General features: G+C 44.1%; 1 protein-coding gene across 6 annotated transcripts in view; it reads left to right on the forward strand.

The window, feature by feature from the left end:
• The window catches only part of LOC139392219 (trafficking protein particle complex subunit 9-like), a 292,725-nt gene that overhangs the window by 144,368 nt on the left and 126,235 nt on the right, over nt 1-22,122 (forward strand). For all 6 annotated transcript variants that reach the window (XM_071140027.1, XM_071140031.1, XM_071140032.1 and 3 more), the window contains one exon: nt 21,914-22,056. In XM_071140027.1, the coding sequence (XP_070996128.1) occupies nt 21,914-22,056 (143 nt within the window). The remainder of the gene's footprint in view (nt 1-21,913; nt 22,057-22,122) is intronic.

A 22,122-nucleotide genomic window follows, 5' to 3' on the forward strand; every position in this document is an offset into this window, starting at 1 on the left:
TAATCTCTCTCACGCTCTCTGTTAATCTCTCTCACGCTCTCTGTTAATCTTTCTCACGCTCTCCTTTAATCTCTCTCTCTCTCTCGCTCATTCTGTTAATATCTCTCGCTCTCTGTTAATCTTTCTCTCGATCTCCCTCGCTCTCTGTTAATCTCTCTTGCTCTCTGTTAATCTCTCTCACGCTCTCTGTTAATCTCTCTCACGCTCTCTGTTAATCTCTCTCACGCTCTATGTTAATCTTTCTCACGCTCTCCTTTAATCTCTCTCTCTCTCTCGCTCATTCTGTTAATATCTCTCGCTCTCTGTTAATCTTTCTCTCTCTCTCCCTCGCTCTCTGTTAATCTCTCTTGCTCTCTGTTAATCTCTCTCACGCTCTCTGTTAATCTCTCTCACGCTCTCTGTTAATCTCTCTCGCGCTCTCTGTTAATCTCTCTCGCTCTCTCTGTTAATCTGTCTCTCACTCTCTGTTAATCTCTCTCTCACTCTCTCTCTGTTATTCTCACTCTCTCTCTGTTAATCTCACTCTCTCTCTCTGTTATTCTCACTCTCTCTCTGTTAATCTCACTCTCTCTCTCTGTTAATCACTCTCTCTCTCTCTCTGTTAATCACTCTCTCTCTCTGTTAATCTCTCTCTCGCTCTCCCTCGCTCTCTGTTAATCTTTCTCTCGCTCTCCCTCGCTCTCTGTTAATCTCTCCCTCGCTCTCTGTTAATCTCTCTCTCGCTCTCTGTTAATCTCTCTCTCGCTCTCTGTTAATCTCTCTCTCGCTCTCTGTTAATCTCTCTCTCTCGCTCTCTGTTAATCTCTCTCTCTCTCTCGCTCTCTGTTAATCTCTCTCACGCTCTCTGTTAATCTCTCTCACGCTCTCTGTTAATCTTTCTCACGCTCTCCTTTAATCTCTCTCTCTCTCATTCTGTTAATATCTCTCGCTCTCTGTTAATCTTTCTCTCTCTCTCCCTCGCTCTCTGTTAATCTCTCTTGCTCTCTGTTAATCTCTCTCACGCTCTCTGTTAATCTCTCTCACGCTCTCTGTTAATCTCTCTCACGCTCTCTGTTAATCTCTCTCGCGCTCTCTGTTAATCTCTCACTCGCTCTCTCTGTTAATCTCTCTCGCTCTCTCTGTTAATCTCTCACTCGCTATCTGTTAATCTCTCACTCGCTCTCTGTTAATCTCTCTCTCGCTCTCTGTTAATCTCGCTCTCGCTCTCTCTGTTAATCTCCCTCTCGCTCTCTCTGTTAATCTCTCTCTCGCTCTCTGTGTTAATCTCTCTCTCGCTCTCTGTTAATCTCTCTCTCGCTCTCTGTTAATCTCTCTCTCTCTCTCGCTCTCTGTTAATCTCTCTCTCTCTCGCTCTCTGTTAATCTCTTTCTCGCTCTCTGTTAATCTCTCTCTCGCTCTCTCTGTTAATCTCTCTCTCACTCTCTGTTAATCTCTCTCTTGCTCTCTCTGTTAATCTCACTCTCTCTCGTTCTCTGTTAATCTTTCTCTCGCTCTCTCTCGCTCTCTGTTAATCTCTCTCTCACTCTCTCTGTTAATCTCTCTCGCTCTCTTTTAATCTCTCTCTCGCTCTCTCTGTTAATCTCTCTCTCACTCTCTCTCGCTCTCTGTTAATCTCACTCTCTCTCGCTCTCTGTTAATCTCTCTCGCGCTCTCTTTCACTCTCTGTTAATCTCTCTCGCTCTCTGTTAATCTCTCTCGCTCTCTGTTAATCTCTCTCACTCTCTGTTAATCTCTCTCGCTCTCTCCTTTAATCTCTCTCGCTCTCTGTTAATCTCTCTCTCTCTCTCGCTCTCTGTTAATCTCTCTCGCTCTCTGTTAATGTCTCTCTCGCTCTCTCTCGCTCTCTGTTAATCTCACTCTCTCTCGCTCTCTGTTAATCTCACTCTCGCTCTCTCGTTCTGTTAATATCTCTCTCGCTCTCTGTTAATCTCTCTCTCTCTGTTAATCTCTCTCGCTCTCTCCTTTAATCTCTCGCTCTCTGTTAATCTCTCTCTCTCTCTCGCTCTTTGTTAATCTCTCTCTCACTCTCTCTCGCTCTCTCTGTTAATCTCCCTCTCGCTCTTTCTGTTAATCTCACTCTCGCTCTCTCTGTGTTAATCTCTCTCTCGCTCTCTCTGTTAATTTCTCTCACGCTGTCTCTGTTAATCTCTCTCTTGCTTTCTCTGTTAATCTCTCTCTTGCTTTCTCTGTTAATCTCTCTCTCGCTCTCTCTGTTAATCTGTCTCTCACTCTCTGTTAATCTCTCTCTCACTCTCTCTCTGTTAATCTCACTCTCTCTCTCTCTGTTAATCTCACTCTCTCTCTCTCTGTTAATCACTCTCTCTCTCTCTCTGTTAATCACTCTCTCTCTCTCTGTTAATCACTCTCTCTCTCTGTTAATCTCTCTCTCGCTCTCTCTGTTAATCTCACTCTCGCTCTCTGTTAATCTTTCTCTCGCTCTCCCTCGCTCTCTGTTAATCTCTCTCTCGCTCTCTGTTAATCTCTCTCTCGCTCTCTGTTAATCTCTCTCGCTCTCTGTTAATCTCTCTCTCTCTCGCTCTCTGTTAATCTCTCTCTCTCTCTCGCTCTCTGTTAATCTCTCTCACGCTCTCTGTTAATCTCTCTCACGCTCTCTGTTAATCTTTCTCACTCTCTCCTTTAATCTCTCTCTCTCTCTCGCTCGTTCTGTTAATATCTCTCGCTCTCTCTGTTAATCTTTCTCTCTCTCCCTCGCTCTCTGTTAATCTCTATTGCTCTCTGTTAATCTCTCTCACGCTCTCTGTTAATCTCTCTCTCGCTCTCTGTTAATCTCTCTCGCTCTCTCTGTTAATCTCTCTCGCTCTCTCTGTTAATCTCTCTTGCTCTCTCTGTTAATCTCTCTCGCTCTCTCTGTTAATCTCTCACTCGCTCTCTGTTAATCTCTCACTCGCTCTCTGTTAATCTCTCTCTCTCTCTCTCTCTGTTAATCTCGCTCTCTGTTAATCTCTCTCTCTCTCGCTCTCTGTTAATCTCTCTCTCTCTCGCTCTCTGTTAATCTCTCTCTCGCTCTCTGTTAATCTCTCTCTCGCTCTCTCTGTTAATCTCTCTCTCGCTCTCTCTGTTAATCTCTCTCACGCTCTCTGTTAATCTCTCTCGCTCTCTCTGTTAATCTCTCTCACACTCTCTGTTAATCTCTCTCTCACTCTCTGTTAATCTCTCTCTTGCTCTCTCTGTTAATCTCACTCTCTCTCGTTCTCTGTTAATCTTTCTCTCGCTCTCTCTCGCTCTCTGTTAATCTCTCTCTCACTCTCTCTGTTAATCTCTCTCGCTCTCTTTTAATCTCTCTCTCGCTCTCTCTGTTAATCTCTCTCTCACTCTCTCTCGCTCTCTGTTAATCTCACTCTCTCTCGCTCTCTGTTAATCTCACTCTCTCTCGCTCTCTGTTAATCTCTCTCGCGCTCTCTTTCACTCTCTGTTAATCTCTCTCGCTCTCTGTTAATCTCTCTCGCTCTCTGTTAATCTCTCTCGCTCTCTGTTAATCTCTCTCGCTCTCTCCTTTAATCTCTCTCGCTCTCTGTTAATCTCTCTCGCTCTCTGTTAATGTCTCTCTCGCTCTCTCTCGCTCTCTGTTAATCTCACTCTCTCTCGCTCTCTGTTAATCTCACTCTCGCTCTCTCTCGTTCTGTTAATATCTCTCTCGCTCTCTGTTAATCTCTCTCACTCTCTGTTAATCTCTCTCGCTCTCTCCTTTAATCTCTCGCTCTCTGTTAATCTCTCTCACTCTCTCTCGCTCTTTGTTAATCTCTCTCTCACTCTCTCTCGCTCTCTCTGTTAATCTCCCTCTCGCTCTCTCTTGTTAATCTCCCTCTCGCTCTTTCTGTTAATCTCACTCTCGCTCTCTCTGTGTTAATCTCTCTCTCGCTCTCTCTGTTAATTTCTCTCACGCTGTCTCTGTTAATCTCTCTCTTGCTTTCTCTGTTAATCTCTCTCTTGCTTTCTCTGTTAATCTCTCTCTCGCTCTCTCTGTTAATCTGTCTCTCACTCTCTGTTAATCTCTCTCTCACTCTGTCTCTGTTATTCTCACTCTCTCTCTCTGTTAATCTCACTCTCTCTCTCTCTGTTAATCACTCTCTCTCTCTCTCTGTTAATCTCTCTCTCTCTCTCTGTTAATCACTCTCTCTCTCTCTGTTAATCACTCTCTCTCTCTCTGTTAATCTCTCTCTCGCTCTCTGTTAATCTTTCTCTCGCTCTCCCTCGCTCTCTGTTAATCTCTCTCTCGCTCTCTGTTAATCTCTCTCTCGCTCTCTGTTAATCTCTCTCTCGCTCTCTGTTAATCTCTCTCTCGCTCTCTGTTAATCTCTCTCTCTCTCTCGCTCTCTGTTAATCTCTCTCTCGCTCTCTGTTAATCTCTCTCTCTCTCGCTCTCTGTTAATCTCTCTCTCTCTCTCGCTCTCTGTTAATCTCTCTCACGCTCTCTGTTAATCTCTCTCACGCTCTCTGTTAATCTTTCTCACACTCTCCTTTAATCTCTTTCTCTCTCTCGCTCATTCTGTTAATATCTCTCGCTCTCTCTGTTAATCTTTCTCTCTCTCCCTCGCTCTCTGTTAATCTCTATTGCTCTCTGTTAATCTCTCTCTCGCTCTCTGTTAATCTCTCTCTCGCTCTCTGTTAATCTCTCTCTCTCTCTCGCTCTCTGTTAATCTCTCTCTCGCTCTCTGTTAATCTCTCTCTCTCTCGCTCTCTGTTAATCTCTCTCTCTCTCTCGCTCTCTGTTAATCTCTCTCACGCTCTCTGTTAATCTCTCTCACGCTCTCTGTTAATCTTTCTCACACTCTCCTTTAATCTCTTTCTCTCTCTCGCTCATTCTGTTAATATCTCTCGCTCTCTCTGTTAATCTTTCTCTCTCTCCCTCGCTCTCTGTTAATCTCTATTGCTCTCTGTTAATCTCTCTCTCGCTCTCTGTTAATCTCTCTCTCGCTCTCTGTTAATCTCTCTCTCTCTCTCGCTCTCTGTTAATCTCTCTCTCGCTCTCTGTTAATCTCTCTCTCTCTCGCTCTCTGTTAATCTCTCTCTCTCTCTCGCTCTCTGTTAATCTCTCTCACGCTCTCTGTTAATCTCTCTCACGCTCTCTGCTAATCTCTCTCGCGCTCTCTGTTAATCTCTCTCGCTCTCTCTGTTAATCTCTCTCGCTCTCTCTGTTAATCTCTCTCGCTCTCTCTGTTAATCTCTCACTCGCTCTCTGTTAATCTCTCACTCGCTCTCTGTTAATCTATCTCTCTCTCTCTGTTAATCTCTTTCTCTCTCGCTCTCTGTTAATCTCGCTCTCTGTTAATCTCTCTCTCGCTCTCTGTTAATCTCTCTCTCTCTCGCTCTCTGTTAATCTCTCTCTCTCTCGCTCTCTGTTAATCTCTCTCTCGCTCTCTGTTAATCTCTCTCTCCCTCTCTGTTAATCTCTCTCGATCTCTCTGTTAATCTCTCTCTTGCTCTCTGTTAATCTTTCTTTCACTCCCTCTCGCTCTCTCTGTTAATCTCTCTCTCACTCTCTCTGTTAATCTCTCTCTCGCTCTCTCTGTTAATCTCTCTTTCACTCTCTCGCTCTCTCTGTTAATCTCTCTCTCACGATCTCTGTTAATCTCTCTCACGCTCTCTGTTAATCTCTCTCGCTCTCTGTTAATCTCTCTCTCACTCTCTCTCACTCTCTCTGTTAATCTCTCTCTCTCTCTTGCTCTCTCTCTCGCTCTCTCTGTTAATCTCACTCTGTTCCTCGGTCCCTCTGTTAATCTCTCTGTTCATTTCTCTCTCTCAATCTTTCTCTATTCATCTCTCGCTCTCTGTTCATCGCTCTCTGTTCAGTCCTCGTTCCAAATGTCTCTTTCTCCCTCCTCTCTCCTTCTGTCTTTCTGTCTTTCTCTCTCCTTCTGTCTCTCTGTTAATCTCTCTCTCGCTCTCTCTGTTAATCTCTCTCACGCTCTCTGTTAATCTCTCTCACGCTCTCTGTTAATATCTCTCGCTCTCTCTGTTAATATTTCTCTCTCTCTCCCTCGCTCTCTGTTAATCTCTATTGCTCTCTGTTAATCTCTCTCACGCTCTCTGTTAATCTCCCTCACGCTCTCTGTTAATCTCTCTCACGCTCTCTGTTAATCTCTCTCGCTCTCTCTGTTAATCTCTCACTCGCTATCTGTTAATCTCTCACTCGCTCTCTGTTAATCTCTCTCTCGCTCTCTGTTAATCTCTCTCTCGCTCTCTGTTAATCTCTCTCTCGCTCTCTGTTAATCTCTCTCTCTCTCGCTCTCTGTTAATCTCTCTCTCGCTCTCTCTGTTAATCTCTCTCTCACTCTCTGTTAATCTCTCTTGCTCTCTCTGTTAATCTCTCTCACACTCTCTGTTAATCTCACTCTCTCTCGTTCTCTGTTAATCTTTCTCTCGCTCTCTCTCGCTCTCTGTTAATCTCTCTCTCACTCTCTCTGTTAATCTCTCTCACTCTCTTTTAATCTCTCTCTCGCTCTCTCTGTTAATCTCTCTCTCACTCTCTCTCGCTCTCTGTTAATCTCACTCTCTCTCGCTCTCTGTTAATCTCTCTCGCGCTCTCTTTCACTCTCTGTTAATCTCTCTCGCTCTCTGTTAATCTCTCTTGCTCTCTGTTAATCTCTCTCGCTCTCTGTTAATCTCTCTCGCTCTCTCCTTTAATCTCTCTCGCTCTCTGTTAATCTCTCTCGCTCTCTGTTAATGTCTCTCTCGCTCTCTCTCGCTCTCTGTTAATCTCACTCTCTCTCGCTCTCTGTTAATCTCACTCTCGCTCTCTCTCGTTCTGTTAATATCTCTCTCGCTCTCTGTTAATCTCTCTCGCTCTCTCCTTTAATCTCTCTCTCTCGCTTTCTGTTAATCTCTCTCACGCTCTCTGTTAATCTCTCTCGCTCTCTCTGTTAATCTCTCTCACACTCTCTGTTAATCTCTCTCTCACTCTCTGTTAATCTCTCTCTTGCTCTCTCTGTTAATCTCACTCTCTCTCGTTCTCTGTTAATCTTTCTCTCGCTCTCTCTCGCTCTCTGTTAATCTCTCTCTCACTCTCTCTGTTAATCTCTCTCGCTCTCTTTTAATCTCTCTCTCGCTCTCTCTGTTAATCTCTCTCTCACTCTCTCTCGCTCTCTGTTAATCTCACTCTCTCTCGCTCTCTGTTAATCTCACTCTCTCTCGCTCTCTGTTAATCTCTCTCGCGCTCTCTTTCACTCTCTGTTAATCTCTCTCGCTCTCTGTTAATCTCTCTCGCTCTCTGTTAATCTCTCTCTCTCTCTCTCGCTCTCTGTTAATCTCTCTCGCTCTCTGTTAATGTCTCTCTCGCTCTCTCTCGCTCTCTGTTAATCTCACTCTCTCTCGCTCTCTGTTAATCTCACTCTCGCTCTCTCTCGTTCTGTTAATATCTCTCTCACTCTCTGTTAATCTCTCTCGCTCTCTCCTTTAATCTCTCGCTCTCTGTTAATCTCTCTCACTCTCTCTCGCTCTTTGTTAATCTCTCTCTCACTCTCTCTCGCTCTCTCTGTTAATCTCCCTCTCGCTCTCTCTTGTTAATCTCCCTCTCGCTCTTTCTGTTAATCTCACTCTCGCTCTCTCTGTGTTAATCTCTCTCTCGCTCTCTCTGTTAATTTCTCTCACGCTGTCTCTGTTAATCTCTCTCTTGCTTTCTCTGTTAATCTCTCTCTTGCTTTCTCTGTTAATCTCTCTCTCGCTCTCTCTGTTAATCTGTCTCTCACTCTCTGTTAATCTCTCTCTCACTCTGTCTCTGTTATTCTCACTCTCTCTCTCTGTTAATCTCACTCTCTCTCTCTCTGTTAATCACTCTCTCTCTCTCTGTTAATCACTCTCTCTCTCTCTGTTAATCACTCTCTCTCTCTCTGTTAATCACTCTCTCTCTCTCTGTTAATCTCTCTCTCGCTCTCTGTTAATCTTTCTCTCGCTCTCCCTCGCTCTCTGTTAATCTCTCTCTCGCTCTCTGTTAATCTCTCTCTCGCTCTCTGTTAATCTCTCTCTCGCTCTCTGTTAATCTCTCTCTCGCTCTCTGTTAATCTCTCTCTCGCTCTCTGTTAATCTCTCTCTCTCTCGCTCTCTGTTAATCTCTCTCTCTCTCTCGCTCTCTGTTAATCTCTCTCACGCTCTCTGTTAATCTCTCTCACGCTCTCTGTTAATCTTTCTCACACTCTCCTTTAAAATCTCTCTCTCTCTCGCTCATTCTGTTAATATCTCTCGCTCTCTCTGTTAATCTTTCTCTCTCTCCCTCGCTCTCTGTTAATCTCTATTGCTCTCTGTTAATCTCTCTCACGCTCTCTGTTAATCTCTCTCACGCTCTCTGTTAATCTCTCTCGCGCTCTCTGTTAATCTATCTCGCTCTCTCTGTTAATCTCTCTCGCTCTCTCTGTTAATCTCTCTCGCTCTCTCTGTTAATCTCTCACTCGCTCTCTGTTAATCTCTCTCTCTCTCTCTGTTAATCTCTTTCTCTCTCGCTCTCTGTTAATCTCGCTCTCTGTTAATCTCTCTCTCGCTCTCTGTTAATCTCTCTCTCTCTCGCTCTCTGTTAATCTCTCTCTCTCTCGCTCTCTGTTAATCTCTCTCTCGCTCTCTGTTAATCTCTCTCTCCCTCTCTGTTAATCTCTCTCGATCTCTCTGTTAATCTCTCTCTTGCTCTCTGTTAATCTTTCTTTCACTCCCTCTCGCTCTCTCTGTTAATCTCTCTTTCACTCTCTCGCTCTCTCTGTTAATCTCTCTCGCTCTCTCTGTTAATCTCTCTCGCTCTCTCTGTTAATCTCTCACTCGCTCTCTGTTAATCTCTCACTCGCTCTCTGTTAATCTCTCTCTCTCTCTCTGTTAATCTCTTTCTCTCTCGCTCTCTGTTAATCTCGCTCTCTGTTAATCTCTCTCTCGCTCTCTGTTAATCTCTCTCTCTCTCGCTCTCTGTTAATCTCTCTCTCTCTCGCTCTCTGTTAATCTCTCTCTCTCTCGCTCTCTGTTAATCTCTCTCTCGCTCTCTGTTAATCTCTCTCTCCCTCTCTGTTAATCTCTCTCGATCTCTCTGTTAATCTCTCTCTTGCTCTCTGTTAATCTTTCTTTCACTCCCTCTCACTCTCTCTGTTAATCTCTCTCTCACTCTCTCTGTTAATCTCTCTCTCGCTCTCTCTGTTAATCTCTCTTTCACTCTCTCGCTCTCTCTGTTAATCTCTCTCTCACGATCTCTGTTAATCTCTCTCACGCTCTCTGTTAATCTCTCTCGCTCTCTGTTAATCTCTCTCTCACTCTCTCTGTTAATCTCTCTCTCTCTCTTGCTCTCTCTCTCGCTCTCTCTGTTAATCTCACTCTGTTCCTCGGTCCCTCTGTTAATCTCTCTGTTCATTTCTCTCTCTCAATCTTTCTCTATTCATCTCTCGCTCTCTGTTCATCGCTCTCTGTTCAGTCCTCGTTCCAAATGTCTCTTTCTCCCTCCTCTCTCCTTCTGTCTTTCTGTCTTTCTCTCTCCTTCTGTCTCTCTGTTAATCTCTCTCTCGCTCTCTCTGTTAATCTCTCTCACGCTCTCTGTTAATCTCTCTCACGCTCTCTGTTAATATCTCTCGCTCTCTCTGTTAATATTTCTCTCTCTCTCCCTCGCTCTCTGTTAATCTCTATTGCTCTCTGTTAATCTCTCTCACGCTCTCTGTTAATCTCCCTCACGCTCTCTGTTAATCTCTCTCACGCTCTCTGTTAATCTCTCTCGCGCTCTCTGTTAATCTCTCACTCGCTCTCTCTGTTAATCTCTCTCGCTCTCTCTGTTAATCTCTCACTCGCTATCTGTTAATCTCTCACTCGCTCTCTGTTAATCTCTCTCTCGCTCTCTGTTAATCTCTCTCTCGCTCTCTGTTAATCTCTCTCTCGCTCTCTGTTAATCTCTCTCTCGCTCTCTGTTAATCTCTCTCTCTCTCGCTCTCTGTTAATCTCTCTCTCGCTCTCTCTGTTAATCTCTCTCTCACTCTCTGTTAATCTCTCTTGCTCTCTCTGTTAATCTCTCTCACACTCTCTGTTAATCTCACTCTCTCTCGTTCTCTGTTAATCTTTCTCTCGCTCTCTCTCGCTCTCTGTTAATCTCTCTCTCACTCTCTCTGTTAATCTCTCTCACTCTCTTTTAATCTCTCTCTCGCTCTCTCTGTTAATCTCTCTCTCACTCTCTCTCGCTCTCTGTTAATCTCACTCTCTCTCGCTCTCTGTTAATCTCTCTCGCGCTCTCTTTCACTCTCTGTTAATCTCTCTCGCTCTCTGTTAATCTCTCTCGCTCTCTGTTAATCTCTCTCGCTCTCTCCTTTAATCTCTCTCGCTCTCTGTTAATCTCTCTCTCTCTCTCTCGCTCTCTGTTAATCTCTCTCGCTCTCTGTTAATGTCTCTCTCGCTCTCTCTCGCTCTCTGTTAATCTCACTCTCTCTCGCTCTCTGTTAATCTCACTCTCGCTCTCTCTCGTTCTGTTAATATCTCTCTCGCTCTCTGTTAATCTCTCTCACTCTGTTAATCTCTCTCGCTCTCTCCTTTAATCTCTCTCTCTCGCTCTCTGTTAATCTCTCTCACTCTCTCTCGCTCTTTGTTAATCTCTCTCTCACTCTCTCTCGCTCTCTCTGTTAATCTCCCTCTCGCTCTCTCTGTTAATCTCCCTCTCGCTCTCTCTGTTAATCTCCCTCTCGCTCTCTCTGTTAATCTCTCTCTCACTCTCTCTGTTAATCTCTCTCTCGCTCTCTCTGTTAATCTCTCTTTCACTCTCTCGCTCTCTCTGTTAATCTCTCTCTCACGATCTCTGTTAATCTCTCTCACGCTCTCTGTTAATCTCTCTCGCTCTCTGTTAATCTCTCTCTCACTCTCTCTCACTCTCTCTGTTAATCTCTCTCTCTCTCTTGCTCTCTCTCTCGCTCTCTCTGTTAATCTCACTCTGTTCCTCGGTCCCTCTGTTAATCTCTCTGTTCATTTCTCTCTCTCAATCTTTCTCTATTCATCTCTCGCTCTCTGTTCATCACTCTCTGTTCAGTCCTCGTTCCAAATGTCTCTTTCTCCCTCCTCTCTCCTTCTGTCTTTCTGTCTTTCTCTCTCCTTCTGTCTCTCTGTTAATCTCTCTCTCGCTCTCTCTGTTAATCTCTCTCACGCTCTCTGTTAATCTCTCTCACGCTCTCTGTTAATATCTCTCGCTCTCTCTGTTAATATTTCTCTCTCTCTCCCTCGCTCTCTGTTAATCTCTATTGCTCTCTGTTAATCTCTCTCACGCTCTCTGTTAATCTCCCTCACGCTCTCTGTTAATCTCTCTCACGCTCTCTGTTAATCTCTCTCGCGCTATCTGTTAATCTCTCACTCGCTCTCTGTTAATCTCTCACTCGCTCTCTGTTAATCTCTCACTCGCTATCTGTTAATCTCTCACTCGCTCTCTGTTAATCTCTCTCTCGCTCTCTGTTAATCTCTCTTTCACTCTCTGTTAATCTCTCTCGCTCTCTGTTAATCTCTCTCGCTCTCTGTTAATCTCTCTCGCTCTCTGTTAATCTCTCTCGCTCTCTCCTTTAATCTCTCTCGCTCTCTGTTAATCTCTCTCTCTCTCTCTCGCTCTCTGTTAATCTCTCTCGCTCTCTGTTAATGTCTCTCTCGCTCTCTCTCGCTCTCTGTTAATCTCACTCTCTCTCGCTCTCTGTTAATCTCACTCTCGCTCTCTCTCGTTCTGTTAATATCTCTCTCGCTCTCTGTTAATCTCTCTCACTCTGTTAATCTCTCTCGCTCTCTCCTTTAATCTCTCTCTCTCGCTCTCTGTTAATCTCTCTCACTCTCTCTCGCTCTTTGTTAATCTCTCTCTCACTCTCTCTCGCTCTCTCTGTTAATCTCCCTCTCGCTCTCTCTGTTAATCTCCCTCTCGCTCTCTCTGTTAATCTCTCTCTCGCTCTCTCTGTTAATTTCTCTCACGCTGTCTCTGTTAATCTCTCTCTTGCTTTCTCTGTTAATCTCTCTCTTGCTTTCTCTGTTAATCTCTCTCTCGCTTTCTCTGTTAATCTCTCTCTCGCTCTCTCTGTTAATCTGTCTCTCACTCTCTGTTAATCTCTCTCTCACTCTGCCTCTGTTATTCTCACTCTCTCTCTCTGTTAATCTCACTCTCTCTCTCTCTGTTAATCACTCTCTCTCTCTCTCTGTTAATCACTCTCTCTCTCTCTGTTAATCACTCTCTCTCTCTGTTAATCTCTCTCTCGCTCTCTCTGTTAATCTCACTCTCGCTCTCTGTTAATCTTTCTCTCGCTCTCCCTCGCTCTCTGTTAATCTCTCTCTCGCTCTCTGTTAATCTCTCTCTCGCTTTCTGTTAATCTCTCTCTCTCTCGCTCTCTGTTAATCTCTCTCTCGCTCTCTCTGTTAATCTCTCTCACGCTCTCTGTTAATCTCTCTCACGCTCTCTGTTAATCTCTCTCACACTCTCTGTTAATCTCTCTCTTGCTCTCTGTTAATCTCTCTCTCGCTTTTTCTGTTAATGTCTCTTTCACTCTCTCTCGCTCTCTGTTAATCTCTCTCTTGCTCTCTCTCGCTCTCTGTTAATCTCTCTCTCGCTCTCTGTTAATCTCTCTCTCCCTCTCTGTTAATCTCTCTCGATCTCTCTGTTAATCTCTCTCTTGCTCTCTGTTAATCTTTCTTTCACTCTCTCTCGCTCTCTCTGTTAATCTCTCTCTCACTCTCTCTGTTAATCTCTCTCTCGCTCTCTCTGTTAATCTCTCTTTCACTCTCTCACTCTCTCTGTTAATCTCTCTCTCACGATCTCTGTTAATCTCTCTCACGCTCTCTGTTAATCTCTCTCGCTCTCTGTTAATCTCTCTCTCACTCTCTCTCACTCTCTCTGTTAATCTCTCTCTCTCTCTTGCTTTCTCTCTCGCTCTCTCTGTTAATCTCACTCTGTTCCTCGGTCCCTCTGTTAATCTCTCTGTTCATTTCTCTCTCTCTCTCTCAATCTTTCTCTATTCATCTCTCGCTCTCTGTTCATCGCTCTCTGTTCAGTCCTCGTTCCAAATGTCTCTTTCTCCCTCCTCTCTCCTTCTGTCTTTTCTTGAGTCCTCTATGCCCTCAGGCTCCCTGAGGACTCTATTTCAATCACACTGGGCTAAAAATAGATCCCATCTGTAATGAAGCGATCGTGAGAGGAATAGAGTGGGACAATGAAAACACTGAGGCTCAGGGACCTCTGGCTAGCCTGAGCTGAGTGGATGGATTCTGACAAAAACACAATGCGTTCTCCCAGTCAGAGCCACAGTCAGCTTGCATATGTAAAGCTCTCTACCATTGGCTAGGCTACTCTCCTGTTAGTAATAAAGAGTTACAGAGAGAAAATTATTTTTCTCAATGACGAGTGCCTCAATGAAACTGCTTTAAATGGATAACGTGATACTGATGAAATGTGTTCTCTTGAAATTCATTTAATGTCTGTAGTCTGTAATCCAACTAGTTATCTGAATTATAATTGATGTAGTAAGTGCTCATTAAGCACAAACCTTTCAACGTTCATGTGTCTCTACGGCAGAGTCCCTGAGAGGTAGCAGACAGACGAAGCCACGCATTCACAGTGCACTCAATATAACAATAAAGATGACAGTCCCTCCCTCTTTCCCCCTCACAGCAGTAGTGTGCTACAGTGTAAGAGCAGCAGTATAGAACTAGTAAAATAGGTTTCATTCACATTCCTTTTCAAAGGTCTCTTTAAGTGCACACTTTGAAGCCACAGAGGATGGACGAAAATACAGACAGAAAGCGATGGATGATTAGAGGAGTTCACTTGCTTCTCAACTGCATTATTCCAGACAGTTTAGACACTGGGAAACTGAGAGAGAGAGGATATCACATCACTACCCAGCGACTCCTCCTCCAGGGTGTCTCCTGTCTGTCAGCTGGCTCAGGATCCACTCCATTAGAGAGACTCTGAGACCAGGTTTGTGACTGCCGTTAAAACGAGAGATATCTGCTCTTGATATCACGTTTATGTGGTTATCGACTGGAAACCAAGTCAGTTGTTGTGCTAAGGCAGAATGCCAGGTAAGAAACACAGAGTGAAAAGAAACGAGCACCTTGTCTGAGCTTTCTTTATGGCAAGGTTATGTACTCTACATGTTAGTCTCCTAACAACAAGGAGAAGAACGCTGTGAAGAGGAGATCCTTCTTCTACCCAATACGCATGCTTAGGGACTCTCCCAGAGTTGTCACCGGTCTGATGTTGTGTTGTAACTTGCTACAGTACTTGGCAGCGTCCCCTCCAGATCTCTGATGTCTCGCTGGCTTTATGTTGTTTGAAGTAATTCAATATCTGTCCTGGACATCTTCATATTCCCCTGTGCATTGTGACAGGGCCTATCAGAACCACACTGTGTTCCACACGCTACCCTGGCTGCCAGCCATCTGGCATCGTTTAGGCTGCTCAGTCACCTGTTACTGGGAGAAACCATGAGGCTGTTGATGGGTTTAGGCTCGCAAAGATGCTCCTTGGAAAGTTTCTCTCTCGCGACGTGCCAGCAGATAGCAGCAGGTGCTTGAGACAGCCCAAGTGGGGCTAAACATTGTGGTCGTGGTCTTCACTGTGTCTAGATAACGGTAACAACTCCAAATGACAAATATAATTGTACTGCATGATTTACACAATCTCACCAGAGGGACTCGGTAAAAGGCATTAGTGTAGAATTACATTATCGCTAGAGGGAAGGAGAGCGCGAGGGCCAATTTGAAATGAGCAAATTGCAAAGAAGGTTGCTACTGTTATAACGGTAATTCTTTTTTGTATCCCTTTCCCATAGCTCTTTTTTATTTGTCTTCTTGCCCTAGAGAGAATCTAGCTCCTGCAATATTACTTCCTGAATACCTTTTATACTCTGAGCCTCTTTATTTCTCTCCATCTCTTTTTCAGTGTCTTTCCTTTTATATTTATTCATGTGATGTGACTTGTTTTTGTTTTCCCAGTCCGTGGAACAGGTCACAGGCAGGGCAGATAGGTAGAAACAGGGCCACATCGTACTGTACTTCTGAGCAGAACCAGAAGCACAGAAGAAACCTGTCTGCCTTATAGTCCTTAACAGCCTCAGGTCCACATTGGCTGAGTAGACATGAGATGAGTCGAGCCACATTCTGAAGCAGCAGTCAGTCCTTTGAATCCTCAGTGCTAAGTGAGAGTCCCTCCCACACCTATGGCTGGCTAGCAGCCAATCAATGGACTGCCCCAGGCAAGGTGCCTTCCTGCTATAGGATAGCCTATGCGGAGTCGCCAGAAAAGGCCGCTATTTAGGGATTCTGTATGTTCATCCTAACTTCCGTCTTTCTCCGCCTGCTACGTTGGGTTAGCTATAGGACAGCAGAGACTCAGGGCCACGATAATGGAATACAGATCAGGTGTTGGAGAGAGAGTTGTCTGTCTCCTCTCCTGGTATAACGGGAAGAGAATAGCGCCAGATGTAACGAGGCAGAGTAGTGCTGCTAGCCTAAGATTTGCTTTTAGTTTCTCCTCATTTCTGTAGAGTTGACACAATAAGACGAGGGTTGCAAAATTCCTGTTGAATTCCAGATTCTCTGCTCATTCCTTCCTTATTCCGGTTATCTTTTAACCAGGATTTCTGGAAAACCTGGGAACGTGGGGGAAGTTACTGTCATTTTGCAACTCTAAGTAAGACAGCATGCTGGATCATGTCCATCAGAGGTCAGTGTAGTCGCTGTGGTTCACTGGTTGTGTTTCCATCTGCATGCGGTCTCTGATAGACTCCTTCTCTACAGCCATACCAGCTATTTGTGGCCCTGTGACAGCTTGACATTCTCACACCTCTGTTGGACTCATGAAGAGTATAGGATGATTCACCAGGAGACCATCTGACAAGAGAGGAAAGTTTTCTACCACGTCTATGAGCAGCACTAGTGACTTTTGAATTATCAAAGAAGTGCAAGGAAGCCTAGGACAATCTCTGTATGGTGTAAGACAGGCATTGGGTGGATAGTCCATAAAGGATTACAATAAACTGCTCAGCAACAGCCCTGGTGTAAGGGGACCGAAAATAGCTCAAAACAGTAACAATGGGTCGGCGAAAATTCTGTCAAGGCGAAATCATGGGAGCATAGACAGCTTGCATAGCAACTTAACCTGAACTGCTCTCCTCGACCTCAATCCCCTCAACCAATCAGAAGAACTATCTGGACAAGGACCAAACGGTCCCGTTCACAGATGGTCCGGACATTTTTGTCCCTAAGCGCTTTACTGTTGCGGTGAGTCTGCATGCTGCCTCTCATTGAAGGGTCAGTTAGGGTCTGAGTCTGATGTGGACATCATTATGCAGGAAGGGAAGGCTGACTTGTAGGAAGTGGCTGAGAGACATACCAGTCTGCAGGTTTACTATCACAGGAGAGTTGAATCATTCAGGGGAGAGCGGGCCAAAATGGATGGTGAAAGTTAAAGATGGCTCCAGTTGACCATACAGCATTAGGAAAGAAGACCGTCCAGACCAGCGTTTCTTACATAAAACTCAATAAAGAAACAACGATCTGCACTCATAGCTGAAGTTGAGATCAAGACATCTCCAATTGATGACATAAGCAGCTTCTTCACGAGTACTTAGAGACGTGCTGAGTCTGGTTTAAATAACAAACAAAAAGGTCCTAAATGTTCATTCATGCAGGGGACTTTTACTGCTTCCAGTACAGGCCGTTCTATAAGCCCATCTGCTCCATGAAGAAAAGTGATATTTTAAATTATGCAAAGACAGAAGGCATTACAGGGATGTAGCACTTTGTTGTATTTTTTGGGGGGAGGGGGGGGCGTGGCTGGATCAGTGTGGAACAACGACGAGACAGCCTATAGGGAGGACGTATGGGCACTCGGAGTATGGTGTCAGCAAAACAACCTCTCATTCAACGTCAACAAAACAAAGGAGATGGCCGTGGACTTCAGGAAACAGCAGTGGAGAAGGTGGAAAGTTTTAAGTTCCTCGGCATACACATCACGGACAAACTGAAATGGTCCACCCACACAGACGGTGTGGTGAAGAAGGTGCAACAGCTCCTTCAACGTCAGGAGGCTGAAGATATGTGACATGTCACCTAAAACCCTCACAAACCTTTACAGATGCACAATTGAGAGCATCCTGTCAGCAAGTGCACCGCCCACAACCGCAGTGGGTGGTGCGGTCTGCACAACGCATCACCGGGGGCAAACTACATGCCCTCCAGGACACCTACAGCACCCGATGTCACAGGAAGGCCAAAAAGATAATCAAGGACAACAACCACTCGAGCCACTGCCTGTTCACCCCGCCACCATCCAGAAGGTGAGGTCAGTACAGGTGCATCAAAGCTGGGACCGAGAGACTGAAGAACAGCTTCTATCTCAAGGCCATCAGACTGGTAGACAGCCATTACTAACACAGAGAGGCTGCTGCCTACATACAGACTTGAAATCATTAGCCACTTTAATAAATGGATCACTAGTCACTTTAATAAGGTGTACATGTCTTGCATTACTCATCTCATATGTACACTACCATTAAAAAGTTTGGGGTCACTTAGAAATGTCCTTGTTTTTGGAAGAAAAACTATTTGTTTTGTCCATTAAAATAACATCAAATTGATCAGAAATACAGTGTAGACATTAATAATGTTGTTGACTATTGTAGCTGGAAACGGCAGATTTTTAATGGAATATCTACATTATCAGCAACCATCACTCCTGTGTTTCAATGGCACGTTGTTAGCTAATCCAATTGTATCATTTTAAAAGGCTAACTGATCATTAGAAAACCCTTTTGCAATTATGTTAGCACAGCTGAAAACTTTTGTTCTGATTTAAAGCAAAGCAATAAAACTGGCCTTCTTTAGACTAGTTGAGCATCTGGAGCTTCAGCATTTGTGGGTTCGATTACAGGTTCAAAATTACCAAAAAACAAAGGACTTTCTTCTGAGAAATGAAGGCTATTCCATGCAAGAAACTACCAAGAAACTGAAGATCTCGTACAACGCTGTGTACTACTCCCTTCACAGAATAGAGCAAATTGGCTTTAACCAGAATAGAAAAAGTAGTGGGATCACTAGTCACTTTAATAAGGTTTACATGTCTTGCATTACTCATCTCATATGTATGAGACACAGACCTAGTCATGGTAGAGACACAGACCTAGTCATGGTAGAGACACAGACCTAGTCATGGTAGAGAAACAGACCTAGTCATGGTAGAGACACAGACCTAGTCATGGTAGAGACACAGACCTAGTCATGGTAGAGACACAGACCTAGTCATGGTAAAGACAGAGACACAAACCTAGTCATGGTAGAGACACAGACCTAGTCATGTGTGCCTCTGTCTCTACCATGACTAGGTCTGTGTCTCTACCATGACTAGGTCTGTGTCTCTACCATGACTAGGTCTGTGTCTCTACCATGACTAGGTCTGTGTCTCTATCTCTACCATGACTAGGTCTGTGCCTCTGTTTCTACCATGACTAGGTCTGTATCTATGTCTCTACCATGACTAGGTCTGTGTCTCTGTTTCTACCATGACTAGGTCTGTGTCTCTGTTTCTACCATGACTAGGTCTGTGTCTCTGTCTCTACCATGACTGGGTCTGTGTCTCTGTCTCTACCATGACAAGGTCTGTTTCTCTGTCTCTACCATGACTAGGTCTCTGTCTCTACCATGACTAGGTCTGTGTCTCTACCATGACTAGGTCTGTGTCTCTACCATGACTAGGTCTGTGTCTCTACCATGACTAGGTCTGTGTCTCTGTTTCTACCATGACTAGGTCTGTGTCTCTACCATGACTAGGTCTGTGTCTCTACCATGACTAGGTCTGTGTCTCTACCATGACTAGGTCTGTGTCTCTACCATGACTAGGTCTGTGTCTCTACCATGATTAGGTCTGTGTCTCTACCATGACTAGGTCTGTGTCTCTACCATGACTAGGTCTGTATCTCTGTCTCTACCATGATTAGGTCTGTATCTCTGTCTCTACCATGACTAGGTCTGTGTGTCTGTCTCTACCATGACTAGGTCTGTATCTGTCTGTCTGCCTTGACTAGATCTGTGTCTGTCTGTCGGCCATGACTAGGTCTGTACTTAGATTCAGGTCCACCCTTCAACTTTCCTCTTGTAATACAACCTAATTTCCATAGTGATATGACAACCTCTGTCTTTCCCAGACACTCACACCAGGCCTCTCCGCCGTGAACCCTGCATGTTAGACAGCACAAGGAACGAAGGTGCGTCTCAGCGACAGCGTCTGTTTTGCATCGGCTGTATTTTTGCATAGTTTACATCTGCATCTTAATGAAAGAACCTGTTCATCAAAAGTGATGAAATGCATTTTGTGAATGTTGACTTATCCACGTTGTTAAGGAGAAATCTGGTTATGTGCAGCCTGGGAGAGGAGAGGAGAGGAGAGGAGAGGAGAGGAGAGATAAGATCTTGTCAAGCAAGAGAATGGCGTCTGTCCCTCTGGCTGAAGGACATGCAGTGCACGCACACACACACACCCACACACAGAGTAGAGGAGGAGGACGGAGGATGAGTAGCTGGGTGGAGGAGGGAGGGAGGTGGTGGATGAGGAGGAGGAGGGGATGACACAGTCTCTCTGGGGTTTAGCATGTGGTTGGGCTGTTCTGTAACCATCCATTGAACCATGAATGTGGTGTGTAGTCAGGCCCCAGTAGAGACAGCCGGGGTTGGTAGAGCTGAAAGTCACAGGCTCCATGCTGAGAGATGATCACTCTGGATGGGGTTAAAGATTGATGGATGGGCAGATGGACCGAAAAACATGATGAAAACCTGTTTGTACCTGCTCTATGTTTACAGGCACTACACACACACACACACACACACACACACACACACACACACACACACACACACACACACACACACACACACACACACACACATACACACACACACTTGGCTTAGCTCCATGGATTACACACATGTGTTGAGGGCCAGTCAGCTTTCCATGCAAACAAAGGCATGTGTTTACACGCGCACACACTTGCACATATGTACACAAACCTTTTCCCACATACAGTGTCTGAATATCGAGAGACCCATCAAGACCCTCTGCCATCTGCTTATCCTTCTTTTCACTTCACTCTCTTGATTACACATCATCAGAATAAATGTTCCTTTTCACTTCACTCTCTTGATTACACATCATCAGAACACATCATGTTCCTTTTCACTTCACTCTCTTGATTACACATCATCAGAATAAATGTTCCTTTTCACTTCACTCTCTTGATTACACATCATCAGAACACATCATGTTCATTTTCACTTCACTCTCTTGATTACACATCATCAGAACACATCATGTTCCTTTTCACTTCACTCTCTTGATTACACATCATCAGAACAAATGTTCCTTTTCACTTCACTCTCTTGATTACACATCATCAGAACACATCATGTTCCTTTTCACTTCACTCTCTTGATTACACATCATCAGAACACATCATGTTCCTTTTCACTTCACTCTCTTAATTACACATCATCAGAACACATCATGTTCCTTTTCACTTCACTCTCTTGATTGCACATCATCAGAACACATCATGTTCCTTTTCACTTCACTCTCTTGATTACACATCATCAGAACACATCATGTTCCTTTTCACTTCACTCTCTTGATTGCACATCATCAGAACACATCATGTTCCTTTTCACTTCACTCTCTTGATTACACATCATCAGAACACATCATGTTCCTTTTCACTTCACTCTCTTGATTACACATCATCAGAACACATCATGTTCCTTTTCACTTCACTCTCTTGATTACACATCATCAGAATAAATGTTCCTTTTCACTTCACTCTCTTGATTACACATCATCAGAACACATCATGTTCCTTTTCACTTCACTCTCTTGATTACACATCATCAGAATAAATGTTCCTTTTCACTTCACTCTCTTGATTACACATCATCAGAACACATCATGTTCCTTTTCACTTCACTCTCTTGATTACACATCATCAGAACACATCATGTTCCTTTTCACTTCACTCTCTTGATTACACATCATCAGAACACATCATGTTCCTTTTCACTTCACTCTCTTGATTACACATCATCAGAACACATCATGTTCCTTTTCACTTCACTCTCTTGATTACACATCATCAGAATAAATGTTCCTTTTCACTTCACTCTCTTGATTACACATCATCAGAACACATCATGTTCCTTTTCACTTCACTCTCTTGATTACACATCATCAGAATAAATGTTCCTTTTCACTTCACTCTCTTGATTACACATCATCAGAACACATCATGTTCCTTTTCACTTCACTCTCTTGATTACACATCATCAGAACACATCATGTTCCTTTTCACTTCACTCTCTTGATTACACATCATCAGAACACATCATGTTCCTTTTCACTTCACTCTCTTGATTACACATCATCAGAACACATCATGTTCCTTTTCACTTCACTCTCTTGATTACACATCATCAGAATAAATGTTCCTTTTCACTTCACTCTCTTGATTACACATCATCAGAACACATCATGTTCCTTTTCACTTCACTCTCTTGATTACACATCATCAGAACACATCATGTTCCTTTTCACTTCACTCTCTTGATTGCACATCATCAGAACACATCACGTTACTGTGTGTTCATTATTTCATCACTTTTTTGTTATTGATCTCAGAATACGTGTCATTCTGCTCATGGTTGAGAAGAGAGAGTCAGTGGTTGGCTGGTTGTCACCTTTGACCCCAACCACACAGGTTCACTGCTCCATGCAGGAGTCAATAGAAACTGCTGGACCATCTGAACAGACTACATTTGTCCAAAGCTTTTTGTAAACTATCATTAGCTTCAGTCCTTGACCTGAATCATTGAGTTACGGTTTAATGCCTTGTGCTCATTCTTAGAATAGCCTTGTATTAATGTAGATGTTTCTCTCTCGCCCTCTCTCTCTTTCCAGATGTTGGAAGCTGTGATGACCTTTAAGTACTCGGGGGGAGCAGGCAAGGTGGAGGGCTACTATCGGGACCTGTCCTTGGGAGTGCATGTTGACGTAGAACCCTCTGTGTTCTTCACCAGAGTCAGCACACTACCAGCCACCAGGTAAACACTATCATTCATTTTACAAAAACCTTATTAACTATCACTTCTGGGGAGCGGCGAACAGAG

This window comes from Oncorhynchus clarkii, chromosome 32, assembly GCF_045791955.1.
Source record: "Oncorhynchus clarkii lewisi isolate Uvic-CL-2024 chromosome 32, UVic_Ocla_1.0, whole genome shotgun sequence".
NCBI classification, from domain to species: domain Eukaryota; kingdom Metazoa; phylum Chordata; class Actinopteri; order Salmoniformes; family Salmonidae; genus Oncorhynchus; species Oncorhynchus clarkii.